The sequence below is a fragment of the Phodopus roborovskii genome, unplaced genomic scaffold (assembly GCF_943737965.1).
Source record: "Phodopus roborovskii unplaced genomic scaffold, PHOROB, whole genome shotgun sequence".
Lineage (NCBI taxonomy): Eukaryota > Metazoa > Chordata > Mammalia > Rodentia > Cricetidae > Phodopus > Phodopus roborovskii.
In genome coordinates, this window is record NW_026126629.1 from 13,061,208 (window position 1) to 13,084,612 (window position 23,405).

The window sequence follows — 23,405 nt, forward strand, 5'->3', positions numbered from 1 at the left end:
TGCCAATCCAGATGTGGAACTCTCAGCTCCTTCTCCAGCACTATGTCTGCCTTACATGCCACCATGGTGACAATGGACTAAACCTCTGAACTGTAAGTCAGTACCAATTAAATGTTTTCCTTTATAAGAGCTGCTGTGGTCATGGTGTCTCTTCACAGCAATAGAAATCCTAAGACAGCCTCGGTAAGTTTTTTCTCGACTTTAAAACTTTCTTCTATAAAGTGTGGACAATCACACCAGGAAGACTGTGCAAGTTAAATGAGACACACAATTGAGAGTGTGTGCACGCGCACACACACACAAACACCATACACACCACACCACACACACACACACACACACACACACACACACACACACACACACACGGGAGGCATGTGGCCTTACACATCTTCTCAGTCTCTCTCCAGTGCAATTTGAATGAGAAGTCAGAAGCCTGAAGGAGACTCTTAGGAGGAGATGGAGAACAAGATGCCGAGAGAGAATCACCTCTTCTCAGCACATCAGGCAGACATCTGCTTCAGGACTCCTTCAGTGTGAGAAATATCCAACAAACCTGTCTAGCAGCTCTGTCTGGGACCTGGCTTTGTCCTAGCATCTTGAAAAGCAAAGATTCAGAAGTACTTGTGTGACGTGCTGTGCCTACCCTCAGCCAAAGTCCCAGCAGAGTCCTTATGAAGGCCTTTGGGCAGACTTACCTAAAACTTGCTGCATTTCCTAGGTGTAGATTCAGCTCCTCCCTGCTGCTCTCTGAATTCCTGATCCTTGCTAAGAGTTGATCAGAGAGGTCTGGCCAAGGGTGCAGGTGCTCTGCTTCCTTGAAGTGCCCTAGAAAGAGCTGATGCTGAGAGCCCCAGGGTCTCCATTGTCTAAGGGCAAAGCATCCTATGGGCAGCTTTGAAGCAATCTGGTTTCAAGCCATCACTCAAGCTTTTTGCCTTACTCCTCATGCCAACTGATGAATGACCCATCTCGAAGAAGGGTACAGGGGTATCTCTGCTCACTGTCTAGTGTTAGAGAAGGAGGGTCCAAACCAGGAATGCTTCTGGGCTTTCCTGTATTCCCACTTCATTCTGATAGTATCTTCTCTGCTCTTGCTCTTTTAGTCTAACTCAAAGCTAAAGGGCCTGTTTGAATTCCCAAGGCAATACTGCTTTCCATTGCCCTTTCTTTTCTCTCAATGCTGACCTCTCGGGGCCCTTGATGAGGCTAGTCTCTTTTCCTGCTTACTATTTTATTTTCATGAATGCTTCGATCACAGAGGTCTGACCCTGAAAGCCACAAAACAAGTTAAATAAATCAGGAAAATTCCTATGCAGCCAAAGCCCCGTCAAGCCACCGGAAACTCCGAATTTCTTGTGGCTTGCTCAAGGTAGCCTGGGGCAGGAGAACAGTGCCTCTGCAAAGCTCCACCTCTTGCACCTGGTGATCCTGGGTTGCTAAGGCACAGAGGGCGTGGTAGGAGGGAGGCAGTGTTGTCACGCCTTCCCGTCCGCTTCTCTAAGCTGGTCCCAGTAATTGGTCTCATTAGTTGTCTGACCGGAGCCATCCAACTGTGCAGATCCGGAGCGCTGTCATCCGCTTAGCGCCCTCGCCCTCGCACCACCGGCACCACCCGCACCACCCGCACTCCCTCCCTGCCGCCGCCTTCACCCACATCGTCGCCTCTGCTTTCCTTCTTCGCCCAGGGCATGCTCCGAGGTTCAGCACCCGGCCTTGGCAGTGGCCAGGCTCTCCACCAGTCTGCGGAGACATGAGGCACGGCCCGAGGGCCGCCCTGGTCCTGGGGCTGCTGCGCATTTACCTGGGTGAGTGTCGAGGGCCCAAGAGGATGGGTGTTGGCGCTCCCTAAGGAAACACGGAGACTGAGGCTGCATTGTCCCGTTGCAGACCTCGGGAAGAGGGCAGCTTTCCACTTTTCCAGAGGCTGAGAGCCAGCATCCCTCCAGAATCCCAGCAGACTGGGACTTTGCCCCTAGATCTTTTGGCTCACTGGGGGGCTGCTCTGTTGGCTGCCCTGGCAAAGCAGCAAGCATGACCTTGACCCAGCACACTGCCCTCTGGGAACTCTTTGATGGGGGTGGGATTGCCTTTCCCCTTGAGTCAAGGTGCCTGCGATAAAATGTGTCCCTGGAAGGCTTGAGCCTAGCCCAAGCATACCCTCATCAGACACTCCAGGGAAGAACTCCTTGCAGGCTGGGAACACATGGGTGACTTTGTCTTGTGAAGCTCCCTCGAGGTGTCTGTTTTCATTTTTTCCTAGCCCAGGCCAACTTTGCCCCTCACTTCTTTGACAATGGAGTGGGCAGCACCAATGGAAACATGGCCCTGTTCAGCCTCCCAGAAGACACTCCTGTAGGTAAGAAAGTAGCCTTGGCTGCAGCCATCGCAGGTCTCCCAGAGGGAGTCTCCCCAGAGGGAAAAATTAGTGCTTTGAGCCTATGGCATGCCCATGCCACAGTATTGGTTCCCGTGGGTACTCTGTTTATTCTCTAAATGCCCCAAGGTAATGGCAGGGAAGGAGGTCACTGCTACCGTGGTGACCTAACCTGGACCCCTCCAGGTGAACAGGATGAGGACCCAAAGGTGGGGTAGGTAGACTCCCTCTGAAGCATAGTTGTGAGGTGCATGAGCAAACATATTTACCTCCACAGGGCTCCTTTAAGTCCCTCCCCCCACCCCTAACCCTGCAAAAACCTTCTAACAAAGAGATGTGCAGAGGGTGTGTAAAAGGAGAGAGGAAAGGTTCACACCAGGTACTTTACCATATCCAGGTTTACCTGGCTCTTGGGAAGAGAGCAGAAAATTATAAGTGTTTGCATTCAGAAATCCCCTAAGAGCCAGCCCCTCCACTTGGCTCCTGACCCCAGGGACCACTCCTGTTTCAACTTCTCAGGCAGAATTCATTTCAAGCAGAGGGAAAATCACTTCAGTTAGACACCTCCTCCACAGGCTGTATTACAGATCGCAATCTGTAAAGCGCTGATAATGACATCTGATAACTTTGGAGAATAAAGATAACGCAGGCAGCAGCCAGCAGGCAGCAGCCAGAAGCCAGTAGGGATGAGGCCTCCTAGGGCTGTCCCCAGGGCACTGAATATTAATAGCGTAATCTCTAGCCCTGAGCATTCACTATTTTCAGGAGAAGTTGGATCCCAGGTTCCTGATATTCCCCTTGTCTTCTTCCAGGTTCTCACGTGTACACCCTAAACGGAACCGACCCTGAGGGAGACCCTATCTCCTACCACATCAGCTTTGACCCCAGCACTAGAAGTGTCTTTTCTGTTGATCCCAGGTTTGGAAACATCACCCTGGTAGAAGAGCTGGACAGAGAGGTACAAAGACATGTGGGAGAAAATTGGGGCTACTGTTTGCTTATCATTCAGAAACCTCTGTGCTGATCTCTGTGGAAGAGGGGGTGAGGGAGGGGGTGACCCCCATACTACAGCTCTGCCCCTAGACTGCTTCACATTAGTGGAGATCCCTTTGTCCCTCCAGGGTGAATAGTGACAATCCTTCAGCGGCAGCTGTGAGTCTCGCTTTACCTTAAAGCACATTGAACCAACACACAGGCAAAACAAAATTTGTAGTTTGAAGTTTCTGAGAGCCCCGCCCCCATCAGAGTGGGTTTTTAAGCCTGATCTTGGAGGGTCCCACAAACCACAGGGACTTCTACAGGATAGGCTAGGGAGGGCCTGAGAGTGCATCTGGGTTTGGAAAACCTCTGATTCTGGATCTCTCTGATCTTCACTTTCCCTACATTACAGCCTCATCTGTAGGGCTACTGGTTCTGCAGCAAAAGCCACTTACTACAGATCAGCAGAGGGGTCAGGAGCAGGGCTGGGGGGATGACAACGTTCAGCACTGTGGTGAGGATTTTGTAGCAGAGGCAGAGTGCTGCCAGCACACCGCCCTATATGTAAACGGATCTGGTGTCATTCTAGAGATCCTACCAAGGCCTAGGGAACACCATGAACATGGACCATTGCCGAACTGCAGAAAGACATGGAGAGATAAGGGAGGGGAGAGGAAAAGAGAAATGAGGGAAACTCCTCTCTTGGATACACCAGGGTTGCTCTGTCGCCTTTCTCTAGCAGGACAACGTCTGTTGGGGACACAAGGGGACCCTATGGATCTGTGAGAACTCTGGGCACACAGAGCCCTCCCAAATAAGGTCTCAAGCCTAGCAAGGATCGCTTCATAGGCCTTGCACACTGTTGCCACCGTGTTCAGCTCCTGGGCTCCCTAAAACAGCCTTCTCTGATGGGGAGACAGCTTAGCACAGCCTCGAGTCTAAGCTGCTCTCAGCTTGTCACTCAATCCCTTTGCTTCACAGAAGGAAGATGAGATTGAAGCCATCATAAGTATTTCCGACGGCCTGAACCTGGTGAGTCAGTCTTCATTATACAGTGTTGCAGCCTGAAGGCAGGTGGCTTGGTCCCTCTACCAGCTGTGTGCCACTCTCCGATCTAACCAAGCCCAGGACAGTGAAGGCCTGCCCAAAGTGCCCATGTCTAAGGGGCACAGTGAGGCCATAGGTGAAGGAAGTAAAGCTATAAGCAGAGATCGAGTCTCCCAGCTTCGCTTCCCATGCCTCTCACCAACACCACACATCTCACACCTGTCTACTCATTGCCCATCTGCCAGCTGCCTCTGGCTCTTGGCCCGGCTGTGGCAGGTGTCCTCCCTCTTTTCACCTCCACTCCCGCAGCCACTACTTCCTGCCAGCAGCTTCAGCGCTGACACCATCACAACAGGCCCCAGGGGCTCCCTGACCACCCGATCTGCACCCAGAGTGCTGTCAAGGCTTTCTCTGTGAAACATGGATCTGGCCATTCTCCACTTGTGAAAGCACTGACAGCTGGCCCTCAGCCCCCTCAGGATGAAATCCAAGTTACCCTGCAGGACCTGCCTGTCAGGTGCCATCTGCCTCTTCCAAAGCCTCCATCCCCCCGCCACATCTACTGACAACCTTCAGCCTCTCTCCTTCTGTGCTCTGAATTCCTTTTGTGTCCATCTCCTGGCTCTGCACATTGACCCCCACCTTCCTGGCTCATTGCTGCCCCTTGCCTCTGGCAACCTCAGCACATTGATGCCTCTAGTCCCAGAGGTTCCCAGGTGTCCGCCACCACAATTCAGGACCCTTGCAGGACCTCTGGCTGCAGCAGTCAGCAGAAAGGACACACTGGAGAGAGGTCATGGGCATATACTGTCTCGAGGGTTCTATTTAGGGCATTGCTCTCAGGGCTTGTTTGTTATAATGCCATTCTAAACGTTATCTCTATGTGCTGATTTCTCCCCATACCTAAGCGACTGTGGTCCCTGAAGATGTCCCTTCAAATGTTCTTCTGTCTCTATGGTGAAAGAAAATGTTTGTCATCAGTGGGTTGCTTAACAATACTTGTTGCATGAATAAACAAAAGTGGGATGGAAAGGATGGAGAGAGAGATTGTAAAGACATACATCTTGGGGCATTAAAGGCCATCATTTTAACCTCTTAAGAAGGCCTTCCTGCAGCTGGGCATCGGTGGCACACGCCTTTAATCCTAGCACTGGGGAGGCAAAGGCAAGCGGATCTCTATGAGTTCGAGGCCAGCCTGGTCTACAGAGTGAGTTCCAGGACAGCCCCCAAAGCTACACAGAGAAAACCTGTCTCAAACTCCCCCACCCTTGCCCCCCTTCCCGCAAAAAAAGGTCTTCCTGCACCAAATCCTGGCTCTTCTATTTCTCAGGTGGCAGAGAAAGTCGTGATACTGGTGACAGATGCCAATGATGAGGCACCCAGGTTCACCCAGGAGCCTTACGTTGTCCTGGTCCCAGAGGTGAGTAAGGGACCCCAAGCAGGCACAAAGCTCCCACTTGGGCCCATGGTCTGACCCCAAGGCTGCCCCATTAGTTGTGCAGGAGACCAGAACCCTGAGTGTAGGACACCTGTCTGTTATTCACTGCACGTTTGTTATAATTGTAAATGCCTGCTTATTGTAGAAATGTTAAGTGCATTTTGAAGCCATTCTCACTCTCCTACTTTGTAACCTCAGACAATTTTGCTGTTTTCCCTTTTAATGTTTTTTTTTTTTTTTTATATGTGTGGTTACAGGATTTTTATCCTTTTTGTTTGACATAATTGTGATTCTAAAAATATTCTCTCTGTATCCTGGCCTTTTTTTTTTTTTCATTCATTACAACATAAGGATTCTGTTCCTTCATTGTCAAGCTTAGGTAATTAGTATCATTTTACTAGTTTCTATCAAGTAAATAGCCATCACATACAGATGGAACCCAAGAATTCCCTTGTGTCTGGATAATTAGGCTTTAAATTTCTACTGTCACAAGAAATATCCACCCTTAAGCACAGTTTTTAAAAATATTCATTTATTTATTGTATGTATATGTGTTCCATTTGTGTTGTGTGCACAGGCCAGAAGAAGGGGTCAAGTCTCCTAAAACTGGGGTTACAGATGGTTGTGAGCTGCCATGTGGGTGCTGAGAATTGAACCCAGGTCCTCTGGAAGAGCAGCCATCACTTATTTCTTATGTTACCAAAGTACTTTATTAAATGGTCACCTTGTTTGTTCTCCATCCTAATGTTTGCTAAGGGACAATGGATAGTTTAGTTGGAAAAGGCATTTGCCAACAAGCTTGACCTTCTGAGTTTGATCCCCAAGACCCACTAGATGGAAGGAACAATCGCCTCCTGCAGGTTGTCCTCTGACCCGCATACAGGTGGTTGTGGCATGTGTGAGAGTATATACACACACACACACACACCTCAAAAACATGTCTTCTAAGTCAGTGGTGGAAAATACTCCATTCTTGCTGTAAACGGTATATATGTATTATCTGATGATCCTGAATATGTCCATGTTTATAAGCTGTGGCTTTGTTTTTAAGTTAGTATTTCATATTTAAATCCTTTAGCTCTTAGGGGCGGAGGTTTTGCTTCCCATTTTCCTCTTTAGGACAGCCTCTCTCTTCTTGCCCCCCCCCCCCGCTCCTTTTCTTGTATCTGCTCCCTCAGCTCCCCTCTGTCCCTGTCCCTCTCCATTCTCTTGGGTGCTCTGTCATCACCTCCTCATCCCTCTTTATTCAGTCACCCTGCCGGTCCATCTGTTCCATGGCCCCATGTCTCTGCCTCCCCCACCATTTTGCTGTTGACATTGACCCTTCTCTGTCTGTGACCTCTCAGAATACACCTCCCGGGAGCAGCATCTTTAAGGTTCACGCAGAGGACAAGGACACAGGCTCTGGAGGGAGTGTCACCTACTTCCTACAGGTAAGATAGGACACGTAAGATGCAAGGAGGGCCTTGAGATGGACAGGACAGCTGGGTGTCCCCTTCTTCCATCCCCTGCTACCCGACACCCCATGCCTGTCAGTGTCTCTGGTCTCACAGGGATGAAGATCAGAATGACATAGAAGACCTCTTCCCCTATGAAACCCATCTTGGCTTCCTCTGAGTTGTCCACAGCCTTTCTCTTTAGGATTACAGAACCCTCAGCTCTCTACTTCCCCCACTGGGGCGGGAGGGGGACTGGACACATAGCACCTACACAGGATGCAATAAATTCATTTAGGATTGAAATGGCCAATAGGAAAAAGAGATGGGACTGTGCCAAATAAGAGAGCTGGGGTCCCCAGCACCCACTCTCTGTGATGTGTTGGCAAAAATGGGGTCTTCATCTCTGAACTGATGCTTTCTCCTGGTTCCCCAGGAGCCACTGTCCACCCTCACATTGCTTTTTTTGTAGCACATCCTATTCTTTCCATATTTGGTCACCTGCCCTCAGATTCTCAAGGCTATGTAGTAGCCTCATGGCTAAAACTACAAATTCTAGAGACGTCTTATGTACTCATAGGAACTAGAGAGTAACCCTTCCCCCACAAACACACACTAACCACTCATGCTCCTCCAGAACATTCCTTAGCTCTTCTCCAGAATGAGAAGCATCGATTATTCAACCATCCTAAGGATTAAACATGTGTAAAGCTCTGATTACAGCATCTGGAGCCTATTTCCAATCTTCCCCAACTGGAAGATCCCTGAACACCTTAACAGAGACAAGTGCTTTTACAGTCCATTCCTGGTCACTCACCATCTCCTGTCAGGCACTAATAGCCACCACAGCCATTTTTATCTGGTGTGGTTGAAAGATCCCCAGATCTCTCTCTTTTGCTAGTGCACTTAAGTCCCAGCCTCAACCAAGTCAGAGCACTCTGAATGGTTTTTTCCTGCTACAAGCCAGCAGGCTTTGCTGCAAGGCAGAGAGCTGGTTTTGCCTGAAGGTGTAAAAAGCCTGAGCATAACTTTTGTTGACGGAAAACCCTGAGTTCAGACAGGCAGTAGACTTGAACTTGGAATGTAAGCCTGGAAGCCAGTGTTTCTGGGATAAAAGTCAGGGAATGACTCCTTCAGTAGGCAGCATGAGAACTCCTGGCATGGCATGGTTGCTCCCTGGGTTCAGCTGCTCCTCCCAACTTTACAGAACCTACCCTCCTCCAAGTTTACCATGGACCGCCACAGTGGTGTGCTGCGTCTCCAGGCTGGAGCCACACTGGACTACGAGAAGTCAAGAGCTCATTTCATCACTGTGGTTGCCAAGGTAACAAAGGAAGATACAGGGGGAACATCCACTGGTAACTTCAGCCTTTGCTAGGGTGGGGCATGGTGAGGTCCTATGAAGGAGCCAGTATTTTCAAGAGCAGGGGACAAAATGTGTGGGGTGGGGGGCGAGGCAGGAGGCAGCTGCTTGCAATGTCTTCTGCCTGAACACATTTTCCAGGAAAGCTGGTATCTCTAGGGTGGAAGGGCCACATTTCCTTTTAGGGGATGTCATATGACTCCCTAGAAACTTAGAGTTAGGTCCCTTGATAGCAGGGGCATGACACAGAGATTTGTGCCCTTCTCACAACCTCCAGTGTCTCTATCTCTCTGGCCAGAATGGCTCATACTACTCTTCCTTGCTGTGTGACCAGCTACCCTCTCTGAACTCGGTTTCTTCAAGTGCCTGTTTCTGAAGCTGAATGAAGTTCCTCACTTCAGTTTGTGAAGCACGTGGTGGGAGGGGGAATCAGCAGGCACTCAGCCAAACCTCTTGCCCCAGGGAGAAGGAAAACCCAGTTGTCCCATCATGTTTACTGGGTCCTCACCCAGGAAGCCCTCTTTTAGACCACTGTTTGGCTGTAGGGCCACCCTCCTACACCCCGTACCAGGAGGCTGGATACCACTCTACCTTCTAGCTGCTCACATCCCTTACTCTTAAACAGAGGATGGCCCAAGTCATATTCCTGGGACTCCATAGGCATAGGCTGGATACACGAAAGTTTATTAGTAGTTGCTTGAGGTTTGGGTTTCCACCTAGACATAGGAACTTAGGCCCGATTCCTACTCCTCTGGCACTAATGACACATAATGGACCTGGAGAGTTTATCAATCCTGTATCCAAGAAACCTGTCAGACACCTGACTAAATGTCTCCATGTGTCATTTCTTTGGCATGCCCAACACCACTGAGGAAGGAGAATGGACTCCAGAGATAAGAACAAATAGACACCTGAGAGGGCCAGCTGGCTTCACAGGAGGTGGCAGGAGTCTATTCAAGTAGAGCCTGTCACCTTGAGGCCAGCTTGCCTTCACCCTCCTTCTCTGGCCCGATTCCTCCCCAGGATGGTGGGGGCAGGCTTCGAGGGGCTGATGTGGTATTCTCAGCCACCACCACAGTCACCATCAATGTAGAAGATGTTCAGGACACGGCCCCTATTTTCGTGGGCACACCCTACTATGGTTATGTGTATGAAGACACCCTTCCGGTGAGTGGCTGCATCACCTGCCCAGTGTTCCTTGTGTGACTCCCTGGGACTCCCTGGGATTCATGACACACTAGCCAGTCTTCCCTCTGGGATGATGGCAAGCTGTCAAATAAAAGGCCAAGAGTTCCAGGAAACTCTTGCTTTGATCCTGGGGCCAGGGAATGGCAAAGTTCTCGGGTAGTTCCTTCAGCCTTGGGAGGCCTGAGGCAGAGAGCCCTAAGCAGGTCACAGCAGGGTCACCTTCTGGAGCCACCCAAAGCCCAGTTCTTTTCCTGAGTGGGTTGATATCTCCTGTCCATGATGGGGCAGGGTTGGGTTAGGGAAGACACCCATATCTGAGCAGCCTCAGACAGCTGCTCCTCTCTCCAAGGGCTCAGAGGTGCTGACGGTGGTTGCCATTGATGGGGACCGAGGCAAACCCAACCACATCCTCTACAGGCTCTTGAATGGTAAGTGCAGGTGACGCCCTGCAACACCTCTGATTCTGTGCAACTGGATCCTGGTTTCCTCACCTTTGGGACCTGGAAGACAAGAAGCTGGGGGTGAAGGGAGGGCTAGTATCCTCAGATGACAACTTTGCCCTATGCTTACTTGTCATTATACCTAGTGAGAAAGAACTACAGGGTCCCGAGAGAAACATACACTCTCTTTACCCTGTACATAGTCACCAATGGCATGAGTAGCAATATTTCTCACATGCTCAGAATTTCTGTGTGTTTTTTTTTTTTTCTTCTTTTTTCGTTCTCATTCTTTTTCTTTTCTTTTTGAATGGGGCAGATAATTGAGTTCAATACAATGATGTTGTGGCATTTCCATAATACTTGACCTGTATGTAGAAAACCAAGGTTCAGGGGCCTGATAGGTATTGACTTCTTCTTGATTTTCATCTAAGTCAGATGACTATAGGATGTTCTACTATAACTGGACAGTAGCCAAGCAGGCCATAGTGTCCCTGGGATGGACTCCGTGGCCCTCAGGAGACCAGGTCAGCACACCTGAAGCCTGATTCTAGATGTACTTACATCTGTAGTGTACTACCCTTCCCCTGTGTATGCTGGTACACAGTCACCTTCCAGTTCAAGTGAAAACATGCCTGGGACCATCAAGAAATCACCCATGTGTGGGCCCCTCTTCCACCACCCCACCACCCCCTGTTATGGTACACCCAGCCCATGCTCCTCCTCACCTCTCCTTTAAACCCGCCAGCTTCTGCACCTTCTCCAAGCTCCTTTCTGTCCTTCTCTTCCCTCCTTCCATTCCCCTCTCTCCGTTTTTCTTTATCTCCCTCTCTCCTTATCTCTCTTTTTTTTCTTACACACACACACATTTATGTATCAGAAAAGGCACATGGACGGGTCCCGAGAACTGGAAAAAAATTCAAATCCAGATCTTTAGTGGCTGAGGGACCTTAGACCAGTTACTTGGTCCCTCTGAGACTCAGTTTCCTCACTGACAAGACACAGATGGTTGGCGGGATTAACGTTCTATGAGGAGCTCCCCACAACCATGAGATGCCATAGAAACATGTATGTGACAAAACTCCCATGTTGCCTCCTATGACCTTGTGCTAAACTGCGGGCCATTTTTCTATGACAGAAAGCGATGGAGTCTTTGAAATTAATGAGACATCTGGAGCCATCTCAGTCCTTCAGAGCCCTGCCCAGCTCCGGAGAGAGATGTATGAGCTTCACGTACAGGTGACACCCCAGTTGATTGACTTGTCCCATCCACTCTCCTGTCCCAGAGAGCAGCGAAAGTGTTGAGACCCAAGGGTTCAGTCTGGGGAGGGATTGAAATGTTACTTCAAGGAGCATATACATCAGGCTGCAGCAAATGCGAGAAATATGAGGTCACAAGCAGGGAGAATGCTGAGGGAGTGCCACATGAGGTCACAAGCAGGGTTACTGAGATTGCGGAGGGAGCGCCATTTCATGGGCTAGACTCTGGACTCAGTACAAATCAAGAAAGCCAGGTGTGTTCTAAGCAACAGTGAGCTAGCGACATGAGCACATGTGCTTGTTTTGCTCTTGACTGTGAATGTGGTGTTTCCAGCTGCCCCAGCCTCCTGCTTCTGTAACTTTCCAGCAGCCACTAACTGTCCCTGGAACAGTGAGCAGGAATAAGACCCTTTCTCTCCTAAGATACTTGAGTCAGGGTGTTCCGTGACAGCAACTGAAACAAACTAGGATAGCCATGCAGGGAGTGAGATACTCCCTGAGAGGGTGGTTGTGTCAGGAGAGGGGCTGTCGACGTCCGCAACTGCAGAGCATCAGAGGCTAAGGGTGAGGAGAACGTGGGGAGCAGCTGGAGGAAACAGCAGGGACTGGAGAAGTCAAGGAGAACTTACCAAGAACTGACTCGCATAACCAAGGGAGCTGAACCCTCTGACGCTAAGAAGGTAGCGCCAGATGCAGTGTGGAAGTCTGTGTGAAAATCTAATCGGGGATAGATGAGAACTGAGTGGGGTGGGAAAGACAGGAAAGCATGCAGAGGCTTCTAAGAAGGAGTGGGCCTACAGAAAGGTGTGGAACCGGGTCTGGGAGGTCCATTTTAGAGCAGCGGTTCTCAACCTGTGGGGCAGGACCCCCCAAAGACCATTGGAAAACACATATATTTACATTACAATTCATAACAGTAGCAAAATTACAGTTATGAAGTAGCAATGAAAATAATTCTATGGTTGAGGTCACCACAATATGAGGAACTGTACTTAGAGTGTCACAGCATTAGGAAGGTTGAGGACCACTGAACTAGGCATATTTTCAGAAGTAGAATATCTTTATCCAACACAGGAAGGAAGAGGACCTGGAAAATGAACACTTGTCACATGTTTCATGGGGGTGCATATGAATGTCCTGTCTTGACTTACAGCCTATATTAGTCAGCTAATGCTTCATGAAAAATCACCCCTAACTTAGTGGCCTAAAACAATGGGGAGTCTGGATTCAGCTTGACTGGGTCTTGAATTCCAAGGTCATTCACATAGCTGCAATCAGAGATAGGCAGGGCTGGGATCTCATTGGAGGCTTGGCTGCAGAAGGGCTGGCTTTACGGCTCATTTGGTTCTGGTATGACTCAGTTGCTCGCTGGCTGTTGCCCATGTGTTACTATTAGCTCCTTATCCCATAGCCTCTCTAGCATAGCTGCCTGCTTCACAGAAGCCTTGAGAAAGAGAAACACTGCTAGCAAAATGGATTATAATCTCTAGTAATCTAACCATGCTGCCAATCAAAAGTAAGTTGTTGGGTCAGGCTACGCTTAAAGAGAGGAATTACAAGGGTATGAACATAAGAAAGAAAAATTATTAGGACCAGAAACAGTCTTCAGGCCACACAGCCATAGCCATTTGTTTCCATCCTAGGTGACAGAGGTCAGCTCTCCAGGAAGCCCAGGTGCCATGGTCCCAGTCACTATCAGGATTGTGGACCTCAACAACCATCCTCCAACCTTCTATGGGGAGAGTGGGCCCCAGAACAAGTTCGAACTGTCCATCTATGAGCACCCACCACAGGGAGAGATACTTCGTGGACTCAAGATCACAGTCAACGACTCTGACCAGGTGTGTGGCCATGCCTTTGAAATTGACTGGGTCTGTGTCAGTGAGAGGCAAGTCACAAAATGAAGAAAAAAAATTGTGCAACTAAAAGGCATTGGAGGGATGGTAGTCAATCCCATACTATTTGCTTAGACATTAGCAGTCAGTTACAAAGTAAAAGGCAATCAAAGGAAAGGTCCTTATCTGACCTTCCGATTGCACAGAACCAGGCCATATTTATCTTTTACCTTGCTTAACTGTCATTCCCTGTTAAATCTGATTCTTAATCAACTCACCTTTATAGAGAAAGACTGCTCACTGCTTCAGGTTAAGGGCATGTAAGGGGTCCTCACCTAGCACAAATATATAATGTATTCCTATTCTTATATTCTCTTTCTTCTTTTCAAACTCTATTGTCCAGGGAGCCAATGCCAAATTCAACTTGCGGCTGGTGGGACCTGGAGGCATCTTCCGAGTGGTGCCACAGACCGTCCTGAATGAAGCCCAAGTCACCATCATAGTAGAGAACTCAGCCGCCATTGACTTTGAAAAGTCTAAGTTGTTAACCTTCAAGGTAGGTGGTGAATTGTACTGTCCTGATCTGGAATGTAGGGATGAGAGTAGGCTAGCTCACACTACTATCTAAATTCAATGTGGGGGGACCATTGTCATTTCCAGTCCTGAGTGCTTCTACTCTTTTTATTTTCCCCAGACTGTCTGTCTATCCTGTGGGCATGTGGACAGTAGGAGGTGGAGTGGAGGTGGGGGTAGGGGTAGGGATTATCCTCCCCCCCCCCCACACAGCATCTGCAAAGTGCTCATAGCCTCAACCTTACTGAGGTGCCAGCTCCTAAACCACCTTTGGCTGAGGAACGTAAGGGCACACTACCAATATAGTTTGCCGTGTTAGTAGAGGAAGAGAGAGAAACTGTGTGATTATCAAAATACAGGTTTTCCTCATGTGCCTTTGACACTTGTCATCTGTTCCAGTAACAAACTTAAAAGAAGGAAATATATTTTTATGTCATTTATAATTATGCAAAACTATGCATATGTATAAATAATGCCTGTCATGTTAACATATGAGTAATATATTAATTAAAAGGTACTTGGATAGTATTACTTCACTCATCATTAGTTATAATTTTGTATACACAGAGAGTATGTAGCCAGCATCATGATAAAAAGTGAGATACTAAAGGCTTTGTCTGAAGTTGAGAATAAAACTCCAATGCCTTCTATCACCAAAATGATTTAGCTCAGTGTTTGGACTGACATCATTCCAGATAGAGAGGAAATAAGAGCTGCCAAGTGTTAGGAATGAGGAGCTAAAAAGGAGTATTATTGTTTCCTTAGAAAAATCTAAACAGAAATGATTGAAAGGCTATCATAAACAAAGCAAAACCACAGCACAAAGTCAGCACTCTACACCCAACAGTTTTCTTACGGAGTGAGAGGGAGGGGTAGAGAATTTTGAAGGTAATGGAATAAAAGACACTTTTGCAAAAGTAATTAATACAATATCCTTAGGAATTACCCTAAAGAGAAATATGAAACACTGAAATGAAAATAAAAGTTTTCCCAGTGGGTTCTAAGGTAGGCAAGGCTAAGAAGGTGTTCCCGCTTTTAAAAATGCAAATCCTAGTTAAGTTGATGAAGACATTAATGCAATCCTACTTATTGCATGCTATTTTTGTTTGTTTTTGCTTTTGCTTTTAAGACAGAGCCTTGCCATATAGCCCAGGCTGACCTGGAGCTAACTGTGTAGCCCAAGATGACCTCTAATTCACAATCCTTCTGCCTCTGCCTCCTGACTACTGGCATAAGAGGTACGTGTCACTATGGCTAGTCAAGCCAAATTAACTCTGATATAGAATTTCCTTTGGAGAAAACTTGATAAAATTATACTGGTTTGTAGCTGGAGAAATCCACTTATAAGAATAGCTGGAAACTTGGATTAGGAAGGAATATGTAGATCCATAGCACAAGACAACAATGATAGCAATTCCAGGCCCGAGTACAAAAGGCAGTGATAAGCACATTAGCATTGCAGACTCACAAGGGAAGCATCATGAGGGACTGTGAAGATGGTAGCAGGGATAGGCCACCAGGGTCCAGAGTAAAAATGGGATGCACGTTGGGTGTGGTGGTGCATACCTGTAATTTTAGCACTCCAGAAGCTGAGGAGGGAAGACTGTCTGTTAAGGCTGGAGTATGTAGCAAGACCCCGACTCCAAAAAAATGCAACACAAAAGCAACAAAAGTTGGAGAGATGAGCACAAGGTTGCAAGACCAGGTCTGGGGGAATGGTGGTAGTGGGGATTCAGGGAGGGCAACTGCCCACTCACACAAGTGTGTTTCTCTATCTTTCTCCAGCTCCTGGCCATTGAAGTGAATACCCCAGAGAAGTTCAGTTCCACAGCAGACATCGTGATCCAGCTTCTGGACACCAATGATAATGTCCCCAAGTTCACCTCTCACTACTACATTGCCAGGATCCCAGAGAATGTTCCAGGGGGCTCCAATGTGGTGGCTGTCACAGTAGGTTGGGGACTGACTCACAAGGCCTACAGCCATTAGCTGTGATCTTTTTGTTTGTTTGTTTTGTTTTCCAAGACAGGGTTTCTTTGTGTAGCCTTGGCTGTCCTGGAACTCACAGAGATCCGCCTGCCTCTGCTCCCTGAGTGCTGAGATTAAAGGTGTGCACCACCACAGCCCAGCTGCTAGCTGTGACCTTAACAAGCTCCTTGCTTCTCTAAGTCATTGGTTCTTATCCTAACACTAGTCTGTATTTCCTTACTGTTATATAGCAGGGGCCACATGAGGAAAGGGTATTGTTCCATGACAGGACGTACAATCTCAAGGAGTATCTCCTTATCTTTGCTGTGTGTTGTACTAGCAGGCTACTTCCCGTTGTGTGCAAACCTCAAGCACAGGACCTGAAGCCCATTCCTCTGTCCCCTTATTTAGGAAAGAATAATAAACAGCTTCCAGGTATAAACCATTGTTGTTTTTTTCCTTTTTGCTCACATTTGACACCTCCCTGAAGAAAACTAGAGCACAGAGTAATCTCCAGGCTACTTCCTCCTCAGCTGGACACACCCTAGGCTCTGCAAGCTGCCTGCCATCAGCTATAGTAACTACCACTTGCCTCACCACAGTGCCGGTGCCATTAGGAGCTTTCTCTTTTTTTCCAGGCTGTGGATCCAGATACAGGACCGTGGGGCAAAGTCCAGTACTCCATTTATGGGACCGGGTCAGAACTGTAAGTAAATCCAGAACACCAGACAAACCAGTTTGGGTGAAGGGAGTCTCTACGTAAGCAGGAGGGACCAGTAAAAGAATAAGAGCTAGATTATGGCGGTGAGCTTCCCGGGATACAGGGTAGAGAGGGGCAAGGAATGGAAGGAAGCCATGGAGACAGAGCCTGAGGTAGAGATACAGGACAGGACACATTAGTGAGGTGACTGGAAAAGAAGGCTGTGGTCACAGCCTGGAGCATAGGTAGTGACCTCAGAAGGTACATGAACGGGGATAGGATGGGGTGGGGGTGACAGGCCAGGAGTAAGGAGGAGAGGCTGCAGTTTGGGTTGTTGACCACTGTAGTCAATGGTTGGATCTGCCTCCTGCAGTCAGATCATAAGAATGGGGGCAGGAGCAGGTGGGATGCTTGGAGAAGCTGCCCAGTGTCTCACTGAGGACTTTTGGATGAATCTTATTACTCTCTCTCTCTCTCTCTCTCTCTCTCTCTCTCTCTCTCTCTCTCTCTCTCCCTGTGTGTGTATGTGTGTGTGTGTGTGTGTGTATGTGTGTAGGTATGATTATGCATGTGCAAACATACATGAGCACCTATGCTTTCTGATTTCTGTGCCTGGTAGATTCTTGATTCACCCATCAACTGGGCTTATCTACACTCAGCCTTGGGCCAGCCTGGATGCTGAGGGCACTTCGAGGTATAACTTTTATGTGAAGGCCGAAGACATGGATGGGAGGTACAGCCTGGCTGAGGTGTTTGTCACTCTGTTGGATGTCAATGACCACTACCCCCAGTTTGTACAAAGCATCCAGGAGAAGACAATGGTGCTGGGAACCCCAGTGAAAATTGAGGTGGGTTTCAGAGGCATCTGAGCACCCCAAAGGGGCCATAGGAATTTAACTTAAAATAAATGTATCCTGCTAAGGGAACTAGGCTACATGGCACTATACACAGCTTCTTTTCCAGCCCAACCAGAAAGCTTCCCTAGGGAAGAAGACATCAGCAATGAAACGCATAAGGCTCGGAGGGCTTGAGTGCTGTGCTTACCTAAATGCATGTAACTGACCTGCCTGCTGTCAAAGCATGCTTTTCCAAAGCCCACTATCTTCTCAGTGCAGAAAAGACATTCATTCTGAATCCCAACAGACATGCTTTGAATACCAGGTAGCCCCCTTCCCCCTCATCTTGGACCAGTCACTTGGCATCCATACTTTCATCTTTGCATGTATAGTAAGGAGTCACCAACACCCACTCCACCAACACTGACCGCTCCAGACTCCATGCTGAGAGTGGAGAGCCACATAAAACCTGGTAGGGCCTAACATATGTAACATGAATTTATAAATGACCCAGAGACTGATATTGGGGTTCAAGCTTCAAGCCTAATTCTAGAAAAGCAAAGCAGCCAGCCACTAGTTCTCACTTCTAGCTCAGGCTTAAAGGGCTGATGCACGCACTAAGTTTCAAACTGCTGCCTCTCCTCAGTGTGTCAGGAGAATGAATGCCTCTCTGAGACCTCACTTCTGTCTTACATACTTCCCTCATGTTGGGATTAAAGGTGTGAGCTATAATTCCCTTTCAGACTGACTCACTCTTGTGTAGATCTGGGTGGCCTTGGACTCACAGAGATCCATCTACCTCTTAATCCTGAGTCTTGGGATTAAAGGTATGTACCACCACCTCTTAGCTTCTGGTTGCAGAGATTAAAGGTGTGTTATACCTCTGCCTTATCTCTACAGCTTGAAGATGACTTTGCTTTCTGAATTCTCAGGCAAGCTTTAATAAATCATAAATAACACATCACTACAAGCATAGACCATGGCTCAGAGTAGCACACACACATTCTCCTTCCCCAACTCTACCTACTCCAAATATGATCAATAGAATCAGAATCCTTTCCCATCAACCCAGGAAGTCCCACTTTATACACTGATTTAACCAATGTGCACAGGTATCTTCCTCATGTGATCTCACTCTCCTCCCTCTCTCTCTCTCCCCTCCTCTCTTTCTTTCCCTGCCCCTCCCCCCATGCCCAGGCTACAGACCAGGATGCAGAGGAGCCAAACAACTTGGTAGATTACTCCATCACCCGAGCAGAACCAGCCAATGTGTTTGACATTGATGCACACACGGGAGAGATCTGGCTCAAGAATTCCATCCGTTCCCTGGAGGCCCTACACAACATCACACCCAGTGGGGACTACTCATGGTCCCTACAGGTGCAGGCCAAGGACCGAGGCTCCCCCTCTTTCAGCACAACAGCCTTACTCAAGATAGACATCACTGACACAGAGGTGAGTACAGAGCTGTGGTCAGGAAGAGAGGCAGAGAGGGACCTGTGCCAAAGGGTACTGAGCAGTGTCAGGGATTTTCTTTGAAATCAAACCCATGGGCTTGGGAATCAAATTGAAAATTCTAGTTTCACTGTTAATTAGTGGTGTGACTCTAGGTTATCTAAGCCTCCATTACCTTTTCTGTGTTAGAAAGTAGAAATAAAAATTCTCAGCTCAGTGTCTGACAGGAATTCGTTAAATATGAGGTTCCTGGTTCATTTTGGTTTATGGTCCTCCCCATTAACCAAAGATAAGCAATATTCTGTTATTTCAAGGAAAGGTTCCAGCAAAGCAGGAGTTGAGAATCTGTGGTTGGTCTCAGTTTATTTTGACAGAGGTTCTCAAAGAGATGCCTTGGGGCAGGATGTTTAAACCTGTTTAGGAAAGCTCACACAGCCAATGTTCTCCAGGGAAAAGGAGGGAGCAGTTGAACGCAAGATGTGGTTTTCTCTTCCAGACGCTGTCCCGAGGCTCCATGGCTGCCTTCCTGATACAGACCAAGGACAATCCCATGAAAGCTGTGGGTGTGTTGGCTGGTGTCATGGCCATTGTTGTGGCTATAACGGTCCTCATCTCCACTGCCACCTTCTGGCGTAACAAGAAGTCCAACAAGATCCTGCCTGTGAGGCGTGTGCTCCGTAGAAGGCCCAGCCCTGCACCCCACACAGTTCGCATAGAGTGGCTCAAATTCAGGAGGGCCAAGGCTGCTAGCAAGTTCATTCTCAAAGAGGAACCCCCCAATGAGAACTGCAATAACAGCAGGGCAGGAGTCACAGTGCCCCCCAGAGCTCCAGCTCTCCCACCACCCACCAAAATGGCCCAACGGACAGTGCCTACTGTCTCTGGATCCCTCACCCCACAGCCATCCCAACAGTTACCCAAGCCCAAGCCCTTGGGAGGTCCCATTCAGTCCTCTCTGGTCTCAGAGCTCAAGCAAAAGTTTGAGAAGAAGAGTCTAGACAACAAGGCTTACTTCTAGAGTGTGTCCCATGATTCTTCTCTTCCCTTCCCCTAGTACTGACCCTCAAGGTCACCTCTGTTTTGTATAATATGTAACCCCATGTACAAGGCTCTGCAAAGTGCTTTGGGCAAAAGATTCCTCAGATGGAAGGCAGTTGACAAATACAGGCCCACTACCCAAATCTTTGGCACAGCTACAATTCTCTCTGCTCTTCAGGGACTAGAAGCCCACAAATAGTCAAGTCTGTGTGTTTCAAGTCACCAACTCTAGTTCCCATAGTCACTGGCATCCTATTGGAACCTTGTCATCCTTAGTTGGGAAATAGCACCCAGACCACAGGTGACAAAACTGGCAAGAATTTAGATCATGAAGCATCAGCTAACAGCATGATTGACATTTTGCCCTTAGCTAAAGCTGAAAGTCTGCAAGCTTTGTGCACTATGGGAAAGGGACAAATGCTCTGAAAACTCATGGTAACTATAAGGCTTGTGCCCCCAAACCAATGAACAATAGAACTGGTGTCTAGAAAAGACTGTTACAGACATGTTAAGTGTAAGGTGAGCTCTTCCAAGAGTGAGAGTAGATGTGTCCAGCTGGCCTCAAAGAGATAGGGCAAGGTGGTGGGTGGATATCACACCTGAGCTCAGTTTTGATGCAGCTTTCTTCAGATCACATGAGCTTAGAGATACTGTTTAAACTCTGTTGTCTTCTTCCTTGTCTGTAAAACAAAGCAAGCAAACCCTAAGAAAACACTGAGGGCTTCAAGTGCGGAGGCATGATTACAAAGTATTTGTCATATGCCAGTCCTCTGGCTACACTTCAGCAAGCAAGTATTAGCACCCTCAGCAACTCCACCAACTGTCCCCAGAAGGGGCTATGCTGAGATTGGGGACAACTACTGCTCTGGCAGTCTGAAAATGGCTTTCCCTGAACTCACAAACTTTCCTTCCATTCACCCCTCACCCTATGTAACTCACAAAGAACCAGAGTCAGGAAGTAATATCCAATCCAAGTCTGCTTGGCTGGCACAGAGAAATGAGTCTCCCAGAATGATTTGCTCCATGCACACAGTGGATCAAAAGCAGGAATCTAGTCTAAGAGCTCCTGCTCCATATCATTTTCCTTTAGTTGGGACAAATGTTGTTAGCATGTGATAATATTGCAAGAGAGAAATCCTGCAAACTGCCATGGTTAATACATGGAAGTTCTGTTGTTATTTGAGAAAACTCTGTAAGGAAATCTAGATACATACACTCTATGAAGCCCTCTAGAATTCTGTGGTTTCTTATGTGTTCAGATTGTATGAACATGCAGTTTTCTTGATGCCCCAGTCTGTGTTTTGAGGTGTTACACAGATGTGCTAGTATGAAGAATACTCACCTGGAGGTCTGCTGTCTCTGGCCCACACAGTATTGAGGGATGGACACTAGCAGTCCATCTGCACATTAAGAGTCCAGCCTGTAAGGCACTATCTAGCCCATGTTTCAGGAAAGTTTTGGGCTGGATTATGTTTGCTACCACAGGAAGCTCAACATCCTATAATATGCATGCAGTCAAGCTCTTTTGTAAATGGAAAATAAAATCTACTGTTTAAAGGGTAAACTGACCTCTTCTTGTATTATGTTACTGACTTGCGGTGAGCAATATTCCTGACTCATTCAGTGGGTAATGCTATTCATTACTTCCATTCTGAAACTGTTGTTTGCCTATATCTTAATTATAATACCTTTGCAGACCTTATCTGACCTGGACTTAAATTCTAGTTTTCTCAATCTAGTCTGGTCCAATCAGGATTGCTTTGAGGAAGAAATAGATATGAAGCATGAGCTAATGACCCCTAAAGCAGTCCAATGGGAGCAGGACTTGTATGGTCTCATGTGGGCATGACACCAGAAAAGCTGTTCATCTCTGGGAATATGGTAGTGAAGGCCTCTGGACTGGATGTTCTGTTCTAAACTCATTCTTAGGAGGAAGTTGGATTTGTAGACAAACTCAGGAACTTAAACCAAGGAGAACAAATCTTGGAAATGATCACAGAAGGGGAAAGGGCCTAGTAGCCAACATGAGCATACCATGAGAGAGAATAGAGCCAAACAAGACCATGCCCAGCACTGGAAGAGACCCTGTCAAGGCATGCAAGTCCTACATCATGAGGAAATAGCAAGCTGAAGGCAGCCTACTCTAACACACTGAGATAGACCCAGAACTACAGTCTGGCTTGACGATAGGTTTCCAAGTCAGTATGCAGGAAGGAGACAGGAACAGCAACTGGGAAAGGCATCAGCTTTCCAAAGCCTACAACTGGAACATTAACCTCATGCGCAATTGGTAGGGGTGATTTTAAATGATCTAAAGCCATTTTTCCATCCCTGTGAGCTTGGACTTATGTGTATGTGTGTGTCCATGTACACTGGGGTGGATACCCATGCACATGAAGATGTCAGAGGTCACTCTCAGAATGTCTCCTTCAATTACTGTCCACCTTGTGTATCAAAATAGGGTCTCTCACTTTTATCTGAAACTTGCCTATTCTGCGAGACAAGCTGGCCAGCAAGCTCTAGGGATCTTTCTATTGACCTGTGCCTACCTGGGATTATAAGCATGCTCCATAATGCCTGCCTGACTTTTTAAAAATTTGATTCTGGGAATCAAACTCAGATCCTCATGCTTACACAGCAAGCACTTTACTGGCAGAGCTGTCTCCCCAGCTCTCTAAGCTCAGACTTTCTAATTTTATGAAATAATAAGGTGTTTTGGCGCTTTGACAGTCTTAGGTGTGAGTGCAAAAAACCCAAAGCTGTCTGGGCCTCTCTTCTCTCATCAGCACAGGGTGCAAAGGCTTGTTTCTGTGAGGGCAGCAAGGGCTAATATATGCAAACACCTAGTGTCTGTCTGCTTCATAGCTACTGATAGAAGCTCAGTTGCTATTCTTAGTTGTATGGGACATTTGAGGATGGCTTGCTGTGGCCCACGTACAAGAGCATATGTCCTGGAGGAAAGGACCTTTGTTCACAGGATTACACACAGATAACCCACAGAGAAGGTGGAAAAAACTGGCAGAAAGCAGTAGATACCCTACAATCCAGCTGTAACTTGGAGCCTTTTGGCATCCTCATTCCAAGCAAGAACTGACAAGATGTCACTAAGAGAGTATGCGAGGCTTTGTCCTGCAGCTGCTGTCCTCCAGAGCCATGCTGGCAAATGTGGTAAAAAGTGGGGATGAGAAAACTCCTCACTTCTCAGCACACTCAAGGATTCTGTCTCCATAAATGAAGGTGCTTTGTTGTTGATATTTAGTTCTTTAGACAAGATCTTACTGTGCTGATCAAGCTAGTCTTGAACTCATGGGCTCTAATAGTCCTCTTGTCTCAGCTTTCCAAGTAGTTGAGGCTATAGACTCCATGCTTATCACAATGGGAGCTTTAGGAGAATCCAGACTCTGAAACCTGCCATGGGTGTTAGCATCAGTTGTCAAGCAATTGTTCTTCTCCCATGGTTTTCAAGACTCAAGTCA

General features: G+C 47.6%; 1 protein-coding gene across 1 annotated transcript; it reads left to right on the top strand.

The window, feature by feature from the left end:
- Positions 1-1,704: 1,704 nt before the first annotated feature.
- Positions 1,705-20,112, top strand: Cdhr1 (cadherin related family member 1). The gene is made up of 17 exons (XM_051206856.1): positions 1,705-1,808; positions 2,264-2,359; positions 3,190-3,335; positions 4,337-4,387; positions 5,733-5,822; positions 7,187-7,273; positions 8,484-8,600; positions 9,663-9,806; positions 10,177-10,255; positions 11,403-11,503; positions 13,168-13,365; positions 13,763-13,915; positions 15,718-15,882; positions 16,539-16,606; positions 17,220-17,448; positions 18,634-18,891; positions 19,388-20,112. Exons 1-17 carry the CDS (start codon positions 1,754-1,756, stop codon positions 19,907-19,909), a joined length of 2,559 nt encoding a protein of 852 aa, XP_051062813.1. The 5' UTR covers positions 1,705-1,753; the 3' UTR covers positions 19,910-20,112.
- Positions 20,113-23,405: the final 3,293 nt, after the last annotated feature.

Bases quoted from the DNA above. Each gene is read 5' to 3' on its own strand.
- Cdhr1 (XM_051206856.1), top strand. From the start codon at position 1,754: ATGAGGCACGGCCCGAGGGCCGCCCTGGTCCTGGGGCTGCTGCGCATT. The intron at 2,360-3,189 runs GTAAGAAAGTAG...GTCTTCTTCCAG, and splicing joins CCCAGAAGACACTCCTGTAG to GTTCTCACGTGTACACCCTA. The intron at 15,883-16,538 runs GTAGGTTGGGGA...CTTTTTTTCCAG, and splicing joins CCAATGTGGTGGCTGTCACA to GCTGTGGATCCAGATACAGG.